General features: G+C 38.3%; 1 protein-coding gene across 1 annotated transcript; it reads left to right on the forward strand.

Annotated features, from left to right (window-relative positions):
* The first annotated feature begins 2071 nt into the window (after positions 1 to 2071).
* LOC141691130 (uncharacterized) lies at positions 2072 to 3268 on the forward strand. Its single transcript, XM_074495873.1, has 2 exons — positions 2072 to 2823; positions 2971 to 3268. Exons 1-2 carry the CDS (start codon positions 2072 to 2074, stop codon positions 3266 to 3268), a joined length of 1050 nt encoding a protein of 349 aa, XP_074351974.1.
* Positions 3269 to 14338: the final 11070 nt, after the last annotated feature.

Below are 14338 nucleotides of genomic sequence, written 5' to 3' on the forward strand. Positions count from 1 at the left end.
GAATAAAATCAGTTCGTGGTCAAACTAGTATTTGAACATTAAAGATATCAAGACAATATAATTTAGCAACAACACAAGAACAAATAACGCAGAGCTTGAAAATACCTTTCTATATTGATATTGCCTTTAATTATCCAAAAACAAATCAGTTTACTAAGAATTTTTAAAGTTTATGTACATTTTATTTTAAATAAAATTGGATAAAAATGTATTTTATATATAATTAGCTGAGTTTAAGCAAGTATTTTAGGGGTTTATCACCCCAAAATTTCAAGGGGGCTCCATTTAAGCAGGGTTCATAGTGATGGGATGATATGCTAGTTCTTTTCACTATTAGTGCTAGTGCTCTTAAACTAGGCAACCTCGTTAAAAAAATAGTACTTTAATCATTATATTATGAACTTTCTTGACTATTACTGTAAAGTTGACCCAATTCAAAATTTAGGTCTTAGAAATTATATTTATATTAATAGTACTATATATTTTGAATATATTTGTATAATTTCATAATAATTATATATATCTAATCAAAACAATAAAATAATTACATAGAAATATATATAGGGTTTTTTAAAAAAAATTTAAGTTTCATTTTCAAAAATATGATTTGCAACCTCTTCAACATGGCATGTAACATTTATTTTATTCTTTTCAAAATTCTTTTAAGGTTGCTGAACTTGAAGCACAACTAAAACCTTAAAATCAACATTTTCAAAATTTGAAATTAAGTTGCATAATAGGTTGCAGAGGTTGCAAATCGTATTTTTTAAAATAAAACGGAATTTTTTTTTTGAAAATAACTTTAAAAATGTTAGTATTTTTGTAAATAAGTTGAAGAACATAGTATTTTGAATAATTTTCGCATATAATATTAGTTTTTATATATAAAATAATATTAAATTAGTTCTTGTACCTTTGGACTAAACTTCAACCCAATAAGTCCAATTTTTTATTTTTACTACTACAATTACCATGTATAATTCAATTATTAAGACTTTACAGGATAATTTTTGTACAGCCATGAAACTACCAAAACAGTAGTCCTACAAAATTTAAGCTGGGAAATGATAGAGTGGAACCTCAGAGCACATATCATACAAGTGCTTATGGCAAGACAAGCTATGCCTACAAAAATGAGTAAATATGAGTAAAAATGAAAAATCACTAGCACTTTGCTTTTGCTGCTTCTGATTGTCCACAATTTTTTGCAACTTTTTTTTTGCCGGGATGCAATCAAGTCTTTTCCAGTGTCAAAAGTAGTCAGCCTAATGCTGCAATGAAATTGGATTAAGATGGTTTATATGTAAGACCAGTTGAAACAGAACAGACCGGCATAAATGTCTGGAGAGTAGTTTCCAGCAACTAGTTGGTTATTTTGACTGTAAAAAGTTTATGTTTAATTTGGTCTAGCTTGCTCCAATGGTTTAAAGAAGTAACTTTAAAAAGGATTCAGGTTAAAAAGTTAGAATTATTCAAACTCTCCAGAAGATTATATTTATGATAGCAGCTGTTATAACTAATAGATAAACAAGCATTCTGGAAAAATGGTAGGCAGCAGGTGTACAAGTTAGACTTTCATAATCTGATATTAAAGGTAGCTGGTAAGACTCTGCATGGTTTCAAGATTTCTGGATGGTGACTCTTATCAAGGCAGGGGAGTTAATATTTTCCTAGGTCAAGAGAACAAATAAAGGTAGGCTATCCTTTGAATTCTGCATATGTAAGGCTGACCAGAAAATAAGATAATCAATGGCTGGTGATGTAAGGCATGACATCATACTTGTTTCTTAAGTCTATAAATAGGAACACTCTCCTGTACTAAAAAATATAGAAAAAAACAGAAGTTAGAAATCAGGGAAAGAAAACAGCCGAAGCTCTGTGTAGTGTGTCAAACAAAAGGCCGTAGCCTGTGTGTGTAAAATTATAATATATATTATAAGTTGTAGCTTTATTATTCAGTGAAATAATAAGTGTTCTTGTATTGGTGTCTTAAAATTATCGATTTTTTTTGGTTAAAGCTTATCACGTTTCCAACAAGTGGTATCATAGCCAAGGTTCCGTTCGAGAAAAGATGGCAAATATGATGGCGCTACCACAAATCCCGAAATTGACGGCAACAAATTACGGGAACTGGAGTATCCAAATGAAGGTGTTACTCGGTTCATACGATAATTGGGATATTGTTGAAAGTGGTTATGACGAGCCCGTAGATGCTACCACTGAGGCGGCCCTTTCAAATGCGGAGAAGATAATTTTGAAAGAGACCCGGAAAAAAGATAAAAAGGCGTTATATACAATTATTCAAGGAGTTGACGAATCAACCTTTGAAAATATTTCAAATGCAAAAACGGCGAAAGACGCGTGTGAGATTCTGCAAAAATCATTCCAGGGTGTCGAGAAAGTCAAAAAGGTTCGGCTCCAAGTACTACGTGGGGAGTTTGAAAATTTAAAAATGAAGAGTTCTGAATATATTGGTGAATTTATTAAACGTTTGAAAACGGTGACAAATGAGATGAAAAGAAATGGTGAAAGTCTCGACGATGTTCGGGTGATGGAAAAATTACTCCGTTCGTTGACAAGGAAATTTGATTACGTTGTTACTTCTATCGAGGAGTCAAAGGACTTGTCCACAATTTCCATTGATGAGCTGGTTGGTTCACTTCAAGTGCATGAGCAGCGGATGAACCAGTATGATGATGCAAGCCATCTGGAGAAGGCGTTACAAAGTAAAGTATCCATTGGCGACAGTTCTGGAGGTAGCAGTTCTGTACGTGGAAGAGGTGGTTTTAAAGTTGGCTACCAAGGTGGACGAGGACGTGGAAGGCAGTCCTTCAATAGAAGCCAGAATTCTGAAGGTTATCAACCATCTGGTCATAGTCAAAACTTCAGAGGCTGAGGAAGAGGTGGATTTCAACGAGGTGACAAATCTCAATTTCAATGTTATAATTGCAATAAATTTGGTCACTTCAGTTACGAGTGTAGAGCACCAAAAGTGGAAGAAAGGAGTCATTTTGCTGCAGTAAAAGAAGACAAAGATGTTGGCACTGCTATGTTTCTCACTTACAAACGAGACGAGGAAGGAAAGAAGAAAGTTTGGTATCTTGATTCCGGTGCGAGCAATCACATGTCTGACCCCAAGGATTTATTTACGGAGATAGACGAGACCATCACAAGAGAAGTTACTTTTAGCGATTCTTCAAAGATACCGGTCAAGGGAAAAGGTAAAATTATGATTGTGTCAAAGAATGATGAGAAAAAGTATAAATGATGTTTATTATATACCTGCTTTGAAAAATAATATCATCAGTCTTGGCCAACTTGTGGAGAAAGGGTATAATATTCAGATGCAGGATATTTCTCTCATCATCAGAAGTCAGGTTCGAGAATTAATTGCAGATGTGGAGATGTCAAAGAATCGCCTGTTCACACTTGATATACAGACGAAAGTGCAGAAGTGCTTGAAATCAGTCATTAAAAATGACTCGTGGTAATGGCATTTAAGATTTGGCCATCTTGGATTTTTTGGCTTGAAATTATCGTCAAAGACAAAGATGGTGGACGGCTTGCCAAAAATCAATGAACCAGAAAATTTGTGTGAAGCATGTGTCAAGGGGAAACAACACAGACAAAGTTTTCCTATTGGAAAATCATGGAGAGCGAGGAGGCCATTGGAGATAGTTCACACAGATATAGCTGGTCCATTTGATATCCCATCTCTTGGAGGTAATAGGTATTACCTAACATTTATTGATGATTTTAGCAGGAAAAGTTGGGTGTATATTATAAAAAAAAATCGGAGGCTCTTGATAAATTCAAGGAATTCAAAGCACTTGCAGAAAAACAAAGTGGCCAGTATTTGAAGACACTCAAATCAGACAGAGGAGGCGAGTATACTTCAAATTTGTTTAGAAGTTTTTGCAGAGCACATGGAATCAATCATCAATTGACAATGACATACACTCCTCAACAAAATGGCGTTGCAGAAAGGAAAAATCGCACAATTCTTGACATGGCAAGGAGTATGGTGAAATCAAAGCACTTGCCAAGAACTTTCTGGGCGGAAGCCGTTCTATGTGCAGTTTATTTGTTGAATCGCTGTCCAACAAAAAGTGTCAGAAACAAAACTCCAAATGAAGCATGGAGCGGGAGCAGAAATGGCAAAAGTATAAACTCCAAATTGTAGAAATGCTAGCTGATTACCACTAACCAGGTATAAACTTAAAATTCAATTTAATTATTAAGAGTTCTTACGGATAATAGTACTCAAGATTTCCATCAACTATCACTGGCAAAAGTAGTTGCCAAAGCTAAATATTTTCTACAGTCATGAAACTACCGTACAAAATTTGAGCAGGGTAATTGATAGATTGGAAGCACAGAACACATATCATACAAGTACTTATGGCTAGACAAGCTATGCCCACGAAAATGAGTAATGATGTTGAATGGTTTAATAAAAATCTACAATTTGTAATTAGCAGCACTCTGCTTTCGCTGCTTCTGATTGTCCTCAACAATTTTTTGCAACTCTTTTTCGCCCGTTGCAATCAAGTGTTTAGCAGTTGCGAACGTACTAAGCCTAATGCTTCAGTGAAAATTGGATGAGGATGTTTACTGTTGTTTAGTGGATTCTGTATTGATGAGTGTATCTCCCAAACATTTTAGAATCGATAAATGTTGTATAACTCGTGTGGTTGTACCCGTACAAACTTCCAACATAGACTTTCCATAGGCATCAAGTCATACATATGCAGTTCTTTAGAATTAGGATTTGATCAACGGATAGAATTTGCCCAAAATAATTAGGATTGGTACTATATACAATACTAATTGAACAGAACAGACCCACAATAGAGTTTGGAGTGCAGATTCCAGCAACTAGTGTGCTACAATTTTGACTATAAAAAGCTTAGCTTTACTTTGGTCTAGTTTCCACCAGCCATATAAAGAAGTAACCTTGAACTGGTTCCAGCCTTCCAGGTTAAACAATTGGGTATAATACTGATGTATGTAACCGTGCTACTGGAAAGGAGTGATTGTATTTCATATAAGGAGTATGACGTAGTGCTAGTTGCTGTGTAAAGCAGTGCAGGTTCTTACATTCATCCCTAATTCCTACATGCAGTTATTTTAAATCTCGTTGAGTTGCTAAATTTTTTGTTCCAAGGTGACAGCTTCTATTTTGTGTTACTATCGGGGTTGTGAATCAGCTTACACCACCACAAGTAAACCATTATCTCAGTTGACTTATTGTAGGTGGGGGAATCTGAACTTGATGTGACTTTGCTCAATAACAAAATTTCAAAATATTATTATGTAATGTTAAACGATCCCATATATATAACAATCCATGTTAAAAAGGCCCAATATCCAGAAATATACAATATAAGTAATGTTATAGGATCAAACTCGTTTAACTGTGCTCGACTCCAATCATTTAGTTTAACAAGCCGAGTTCCGTCAGAGGTCCCGGCTCGTTTAATTAACGAGCCGGCTCATCTCAACTCTTGCAATTCATATTTTTATGTCTCATATTAATCGTCATTTTGCAGATTTATCCTCTATATCTATTTAGCTAAATCATTATGGCCTCTGATCCGTAATCTGTATGAATTTAATTATGTTGGAGGTTGTGTTACTAAACCGGGTCACTTTATAAAATTAAAGTGTTTGGCCTTTAGGTTAAAGGTCAGTGCTTTAATCATAAAAATTAAAGGGAACATGTTTTGACAATTTTTTCTATGCACATACCCATGAAAGCTGCTAATTATGTGATTTCAATATTCATTTTATATAAATTTAATTCTTTTGGCTGATCGTGTCACTAGAACGGGTCAATTTAAAAATTAAAGTGGTAAGCCTTTCGCTTTAAAGGTCGGTTCTTAAAAACAAATACTAAAGAACACATGTTATTATCGGTCTATTTTTATGCACGTATCCATGGACATTCTTTACTTTTATAATTTTTCGTATGCAATTATGTTTTACATTTTAAGCTATCTGGTGAAAATGGCTTCTGTTCATGGAGAGTAGAACCTGTGATATGTTCTTAGAATGCATTTGCTACCTTGAATAATTGTTTGGTAACCATTTGGTAACTGCCTAGACATATCCAATGTCGATGCTAATTAAAATGGTTTAATGTGATTGTTTGTTAATTGCCTTTGAGAATCTAAAAAATGCATGGTGCATATTTCTTGATTTATGAAACAAACATGTCATTTTTCAGTAGTTATTTGAGATATTGTTATGTTTCTTCTGTGCGGTGGATGGAACAAGTTACTGATCTGATCTTTGCCACCTACAAATCAATGTGTTATTTGCTTGTAATTATACTGTTGTTTTCCTATACCATTTGACCCAACTACTAATATAGGGCCTTTTGGCCACCGTCATTTAAGTCGCTTATTAACTTATAAGTCCGTAAGTACTTATCGACGAGTGTTTGTCGACCTAACTTATAAGTCAATTTTTTAACATATAAGCTGATAAGTTGAATGTTAGTAATGACGTACGTTTTCTCAACTTAATTTGATTTTTCGCATTTTTATTAACTTTAATTTAAAAAAATATATTTTTAAATGTTAATCTAATCTAAATTTCATGAAATAAGATAATTATATTTAAAAATTATTTATTTTGATTTATTTAAATAAAAAATCTGACTTATAAGTAAGATTATCTAAACATTTATCTAACTTATAAGAATTCATCTACTTATCACTTGTAAGTCGCTTATTTACTTTAAATAATGAGTTACTTATTTTAAGATTTCCCAAACGGGCACATAATATTTTTCTATTCAAAAAAGTACAACCCGTTTCATTTCAGGTTTTTCCATGAAGCATCAACAACTGGTTAATTTGGAAGATAGACTTTGGCAAAAAAAAAGGATATCAATTCACTTTTCAACCATTCAACTACTAATCACATTTTGAACCTTTTATCATATCTATGTCGTGCTCTATGGACGTACCATGTTAGTCATTTTGTAACTATGAGTTACAAGGTTAAATTTAACTTGATGAATGTTAATTGCGCTATTGATTTATGACTCAGGTCGAAAGCGATTTCTTCTTGGTTAGTCTCTTCTTCTTTGCAAAATGGTAATACTGTATACACCTCACTGGTCCATTTTTTTTTAATTTCATATATTGATAGTTCTTGCTAATTAGTCCACAACAATTTATTTTCCAAAGTCACACCTTGAATTGTATGTCAATACAATAATTAAAGATCAATCTCAATTTAAACTTCAAACATTTATATATTTGGACTATAAGGCTATTAAATTTTAGAGAGAATTGCATTTTACACCCCTAAAATTTGGCCAAAACTCAATTTTGTATACCTATTTTCATAAATTGCAGTTCGCATCCCCCTACTTTGAAATCCGATTCAATATGCACCCTTTTTGCCTAATTGTTTAGCCCTAATTGTTGTCTTCTACAATATATCTCATCTTTTCTATTCAATAAGAGCTTATATATGTTGTTGAAAACAATAATTTTGGCAAAAAATTGATTAAATTTGGTAAAAAGAATGCAATTTAGATTAGATTTCAAAGAATGAGAATGCAAACTACAATTTCTTAAACTAGGTATATAAAATTGATTTTTGCCCAAATTTAAGGGGTGTAAAATATAATTCTCTCTAAATTTTAGATATAATATTTAAATTCAAGCAATGCCTACAATTTTTATGTAAATATGGTTAATAACATATGAATCTCGCATTTTCTATTAAATTAAAAAATATTAATGTCTAGGCAATATCCTTTTCAGCACTCAAGAATTAATAATCTTTGTCAAGAATTCATTCATTTTTGTTTCACAACTAATTACTATTTTATATAATTTTTGTTAAGTTCAGGTTTCCAGGTGTGCCCCTCACTTGATGAAGACACATGATAGGGTATAAGCAACCCGGCTAGGGCCCAACCTGGATCTAAAGGGTATCAGGCTCAATTGATGAACCAAGACCCCCTCACCCGGCGCAATCGGGTGGAGAGACCTAGGCTCAGGGCCAACCTAGGACCTGGATCATCTCACAACCAGGATCCAACCCGGGACCTGGATCACCTGCCTACCAGGGTCCAGCCCATGACCTGGATCACCTACCTACCAGGATCCAGACCATGACCTGGATCATCTGCCTACCTGGATCCGGACCAGGGCCAAGATCGCCATGAGGGGGGTCCCAGCAAGCACATGCACACTCCACAACCCGCCAAGGAAGGGTACGTGGGCACGTGACGATGACAGCTATCAACAACCAATATATCAGACAAACACGGCGCGTGTCAGAAGGCCGTTAGGACTCCCTTAAGGTGGTCCTCCCCTGGACACGTGTAGGCAATCCACCCAAGCCAGGCGTCCTCCGTCCCCCAAGAACCAACAGCCCTGATCTAGAGGTAACAACCCCTAAACCCTACCCTTGGGCTATATATACCCCCAAAGATGAATGGTTTAGGGGTTAGAAAAATATTCACACTTTTGCACACTCACCCTCTCACATCCATATACACACACAACAGCCTTTCTATTACAAACATACATCTTCTTCTTCTCCAAAACCATATTCTTATTCTTACACCGGAGGTGCCGTGGGAGCCAAACCCCCTTTCCGGTGTTGTTTTGCAGATACCCAATCAGCAGCTACACCTCATTAACATTCAGAAAGTCCAGGAACGGCGTCGGACGGAGCGACCCCGCTCACCGGAGTTATCATTTGGTGCTAGAAGGAGGGACGCTCCATCCTTGGGTCTCGGTGCCCCTGGATTCACCTTCATCAACAAGCTCGTAAGAGAGTCCACATCTTAAACCTGTAAGAACAAAAGCAACCATACCCTCTCTTGAATACGAATGTTCATTTTAGCCACATTTATGTGAGCTCATTACTTTAGGTCACGTTTGTGTGAGCCCGCTCTCGTTTGTTAATTTTGTTGTTTAGGGTTTGATAATCTTGATAGTCTTGAAGACTGGGGTTTGATAGTTTTGATAGTTTTAAAACCCAGATCTGCTTTAGTTTGCATCTTGTCTTTGTGTTCTTGTTCAGTAGTATTGTTAGCAAAGCCCAAAAAGTTTGTTTGGTGTTATTCTGGAATTTTTTTGTAATCTTCAAAAAAAAACCTTAGATCCATATTTTTAGCCTCAAATCTTGGTCAGTTATTTTTACAATTGTGGTACTGGAAAGAGCAGGAAAAAGTACGGTTGGTAGGCCCTCCGCCAGTACCCAGGTCCAGGATCAGGACCACTCTCAGGCTCACGAACCTGGGGGAGATCGAGAGACCCTCCAGGAGCAACCATTGACGCAACACACCCCGGTCTTGGAAAGGGTAGTAACACCCTGGGATGCCAGAAATGTCATAGAGCTCAATCAGTATAAGTACACCAATGTTCCAGTTACAGAGGAGCATATGACCAACTTAACAAACCATGAATTGGATGAAGCAATCAGACTCTACAGAGATGAACAAGCCCGGGCTCAGATAAAATATGAGCAAGATGAGGAGCAAGAAGAGTCCGGGGATTCTCAGCAATCTAGGAGATCTGTCTTCGACCGAATTGGAACTAAGGCAAAAAAGAATAAAAAAGAGCCTAGTAAGAAGGAGACAGAAGCAACTAGAAAGAAAAAGTTGGAAGAAATCAGAGAACAGATAAGAAGGGAAGAAGAGGCAAAGCTTGAGCAAAAAATTCAGAAAAGAATGCAGTTGGAAGAGGAGAGGCTCGTGGCTAAAACAAAAGGAAAAAAAACTCGGAGGGACCCTACCCCCGAGCTCATTTCTGGCGACGAAGAGGAGGGGCAGAAGGATCTGAAAGATATGATTTATGAGCTTCAGAGAAAAGTGGAAAAAGATTCCGGGTTGGAAATTGGGGAGACCCTCACACCCTTTAGTCACTCCCTAGAAGCCATCCCTCGACAAAAAAATCTCAAACATTACAACTTTGACTCTTTTGATGGATTGGGGGATCCGGAAGAGCACCTCAATTACTTTGAACAAATCGCCCAAATATATTACTACAAACACTTAACCAAGTCAAGGTTCTTCGCCTCGACCCTCAAAGGGAGGGCTCAAAGATGGTTCAGTAGGATCCCATCACGAAGTATTCACTCCTGGAAAGAGTTCAGGGGGCCTTCCTTAGAAGATTCAGAGCCAATAAGATACATGATAACGAAGCGCACTTAACTTATATGCGGAGATTCTAGGAAGCCATCAACAAAGTCTCGAATCTTGATGAGAGGGAGGCTCTAAGAATATTTCGGAGGAACCTAGATCCGGAACACAATGAGAGATATATTGTAGAGTTGATAAATAAAGAGCCACAAAGCCTAGCCGCTGCCTACTCCATGGCAGCCAGGTTCATAAAGGAAACATATGTTCTCCAGGCGATGAGAATGACTCGGAATGGAGGATCCAGGAACAAAACTTCTGATGACCGACCGAAAGGGGGTTACCATCAGGAGAAGAAGTTCAAGCAAAGCCAACAAGCCCAGCAGACCAATGTCGTGCAAAACACTCAAATATTTCAAAGACTGGGTCCTAAGACAGAATCTAAAAGCGATCCCGATCCACCTAGGCAAGCCAGAGAACCTAGGAAAGAGCCAGACTGGACACCACTAAACAGGACCCGGGAAAAAATACTGAAGGAGATCAAGGGAAAGCCATTCTTTTACCCACCGAAGGCCATACAGACTCCCCCGGAGAGCAGACCTTACAACAGGCAATGCGACTATCATGAAACCCATGGGCACAAAACTGAAAATTGTCTCTCCCTCAAATACTTTATTGAAGATCAAGTCAATAAGGGCAACCTAAATCAGTACATCTCCCGAGAGGCAAATCAGAAAGAAGAAAGGCAAAGAAAAGGAAAGAATGTAGTGAATGTGGTCCTAGGAGGTTCACACTATCCCCCTAGGAGCCTGGGCTCAGGAGATGAAATATTCTCCATCCAATCCTACCCGGAGATGGTGATCTCATTCAGCAGCAAAGATTATGAAGGGGTCAACCCGAACCACAATAAAGCTTTGGTAGTGACACTTGACATCTTTGATAATGAAGTAAGAAGGATGTTGATAGACAATGGATCTTCATTAAACATATTTTTCAAGCATACCGTGGACCGGATGAAGCTTGGGAGCGTACGCTCCAATGAATGCCGAGAGGACCCTCTCTATGGGTTCGGAAATAACTTAGTCCCGATCCAAGGAACCTTATACTTGCTAGTGATATTCGGATCAGCCCCGAACCAAGTCAACCATGTGATAAAGTTCTACGTGATCAACACTCCCTGAACCTACAACGGCATAATCGGGTGCTCAGCCCTGACAAGGATCCAAGAAATTTCCTCCATATCACACTTGAAAATAAAATTCCCAACCCCAACCGGTGTAGGAGAAGTCAAGGGAGATTATGAGATCGCTGAAAGATGTTATAGCCAAGCTCTGGTAATGGCTGAAACTCATCAAGACAATAAGAGGAAGGCCGCAGTACTTCAAAAAAAGCAAAGTATTAAGAAACATCACCCCCACTCAAGGGATGATGCGAGAAAAGAAGTCCAGATCATATAATCCCTCCCAGATCCAAAAGCAACCAAACCATGCTCAAAAGAGCAAAAAAGCAACCAAGTCACAACAGAGATTGAATTGAGCCTAGGCCTTGGCCAGGCCAATCCTACTGTGCAAGCAACCAATCCTGAAACAAGTGAAATAGGGGAAAGCAACCAAAAAGAGATGACATCCCAGATCTATATGAAGAAGAATGCAGACGCCCAGATCCAGCAGTTGGTATCAAATATGGATCACACCAAGATTGAAGCCGATGTAGAAACGGAAACAATTCTGATCAATACAAGTGATCCATCCAAGAAGGTAAAGATAGGATCCGGACTTGAGACTACCTTCAAAGAAGAACTGGTATCATTACTCTTGGGTTACTCTGATATATTTGCCTGGAGCCCGAGAGACATGCCTGGGTTGGATGAATCCATAGCAATGCATAGCCTGGACGTCAACCCCGAGAAGAAGCCAGTTAAGTAAAAAAGAAGAAATTTTGCCCCAGAAAGGCAGAAAGCAATAGATGAAGAAATTGAGAAACTACTCAAAGTTGGGATCATATGTGAAGTCAAGTACCCGGAATGATTGACAAACGTTGTAATGGTAAAAAAGGCAAACGGGAAATGGAGAATGTGTATTGACTACACGGACTTAAACAGTGCATGCCCCAAAGATCCTTACCCCTTGCCAAATATTGATCAATTGATTGACGCAACATCCGGGCACGTCATGCTGAGTTTCATGGACGCCTACTCGGGTACAACCAAATCAAGATGAATCCCAATGATATCCTAAAGGCAACCTTCATTACCCACATGGCGGTCTATGCCTATGTAATGCTGCCTTTCGGACTGACTAACACGGGAACAACCTACCAGAGGGCAATAAATAAAATCTTCAAAGACCAGATTGGAAGAAACCTGGAATCCTATGTTGACGATATGATTGCAAAGTCCACAAGCATCCCCGGTCACATAGGAGACCTAAGAGAATGCTTTGATAACTTGAGAAAATACTCACTCAGGCTCAATCCAAAAAAGTGCATATTCGGAGTAGGAACGGGAAAATTTCTTGGATTCATGATAAACAACCGGGGAATTGAAGCCAACCCAGAAAAAATAAAGGCAATCCAGGATATGAAGCCTCCTAGAACACAAAAGGATGTGCAGAAGCTAGCAGGGTCACTGGCGGCACTTAGAAGATTCATCTCAAAGCTAGCCGAGAGATGCCTACCATTCTTTGACCTATTAAAAGGAGCAACCAACAAGAAAGAAGTTAATTGGAGCCCAAAATGCCAAAGCGCATTTGAAGAAATCAAAAGGTACCTTTCTCAACACTCTGTTTTAACCAAAGCCCAACCCGGGGAGCCCCTATCCCTTTACCTATCAGTAGGGGCCCTGGTAGTTGGAGCAGCCCTGATCAGGGAAGAGAATGGCAAACAACAACCAGTTTATTATGTGAGCCAGGTACAGAAAGATGCGGAGACCCGATACCCAAGGCTAAAAAATTTTGCTTTTGCCTTGGTTACAGCATCCAGGAAGCTCAGGCACTACTTCCAGGGAAGGGAGATACGGGTGGTAACTAACCAACCCTTAAGAAAGATAATACACAAGCCAGACATCTCAGGAAGGTTGGTAAATTGGGAAGTTGAGCTGAGTCAATTCAATATGAGTTTCATTCCAAGAACAGAAATCAAAGCCCAGGCTCTAGCCGATTTCATCATAGAATGCAATTTCCCGGAAGAAGAGCCTGTGCCCATGAGCATTGACCCTGAGAGAAACATTGATCAAGAAAGAGGAGCCTGGTCCCTCAAAGTCAATGGTTCCTCAATAAATGAAAGATCAGGAGCCGGGCTCATCCTAAAGAGCCCAGAATGATTCACAATCCAAACAACAATCTCCTTTGGCTTTTCAGCAACAAACAACCAAGCGGAATATGAGGCCCTAATAGCAAGATTGAAGCTAGCAAAAACCCTCAGGATCAGGATCTCAAAATCTAAAGTGACTCGCAGATCGTGTTTAAGCAAACAAACGGTGAGTACATAGCCAAGGATCCAATTCTAGCCAAATACCAGGCTCTGGTCCAAAGCTACCTCGCCTTAATATAAAAAACACAAGTCATTCAAATCTTCAGAGAGCAGAATTCAGAAGCTGATACACTATCTAAACTTGTTCAAAACTCATAAGACCTGGATTGCTCCGTCTACTTCGAAGAATTACAGAGACCAAACATAAAATCTGAAGAGGTCATGGAAATAGACAACAGCCCTAATTTGATGACTCCATTTATCAACTACCTGGAGAAAGGAGAGCTCCCAGAAGACAAAGGGAAGGCTCAAAGGTTAAAAGCCAAGGCAGCAAATTTTTTTATTGAAGAGGGGATACTCTATCGCCGGACCTTTTCATCTCCAATCCTAAAGTGCATTGGCCCAGGGGAGGCATAGTACTGTCTGATGGAAGTTCACGAAGGAATATGCGGGGATCATATGTCCGCAAAGGCCCTAGCTCACAAGATCATAAGACAAGGGTACTACTGGCCAACTATTCACCAGGATGCAATAGATTTTGTGAAAAAATGCAAAGAATGCCAAATCTTCAGCAATATCACCCGGATGAGCCTAGTCCTACCCTCTTCAGTCTTGTCACCAATCTCATTTGCTGTATGGGGCATTGATATCATGGGACCCTTCCCCAGGGCCAGAGGAGACCTCAGGTACTTACTAGTATCCATCAATTACATGTCTAAATGGGTAGAGGCAAAGGCCATGAGAACAATAAACCAG

The sequence above is a fragment of the Apium graveolens genome, chromosome 10 (assembly GCF_009905375.1).
Source record: "Apium graveolens cultivar Ventura chromosome 10, ASM990537v1, whole genome shotgun sequence".
NCBI lineage: Eukaryota > Viridiplantae > Streptophyta > Magnoliopsida > Apiales > Apiaceae > Apium > Apium graveolens.

What these genes read in the sequence shown, in the direction of transcription:
- LOC141691130 (XM_074495873.1), top strand. Translation starts at nt 2,072, where the DNA reads ATGGCAAATATGATGGCGCTACCACAAATCCCGAAATTGACGGCAACA. An exon ending in GGTGGACGAGGACGTGGAAG is followed by an intron (nt 2,824 to 2,970) that starts GCAGTCCTTCAA and finishes TGGTCACTTCAG; the next exon opens with TTACGAGTGTAGAGCACCAA.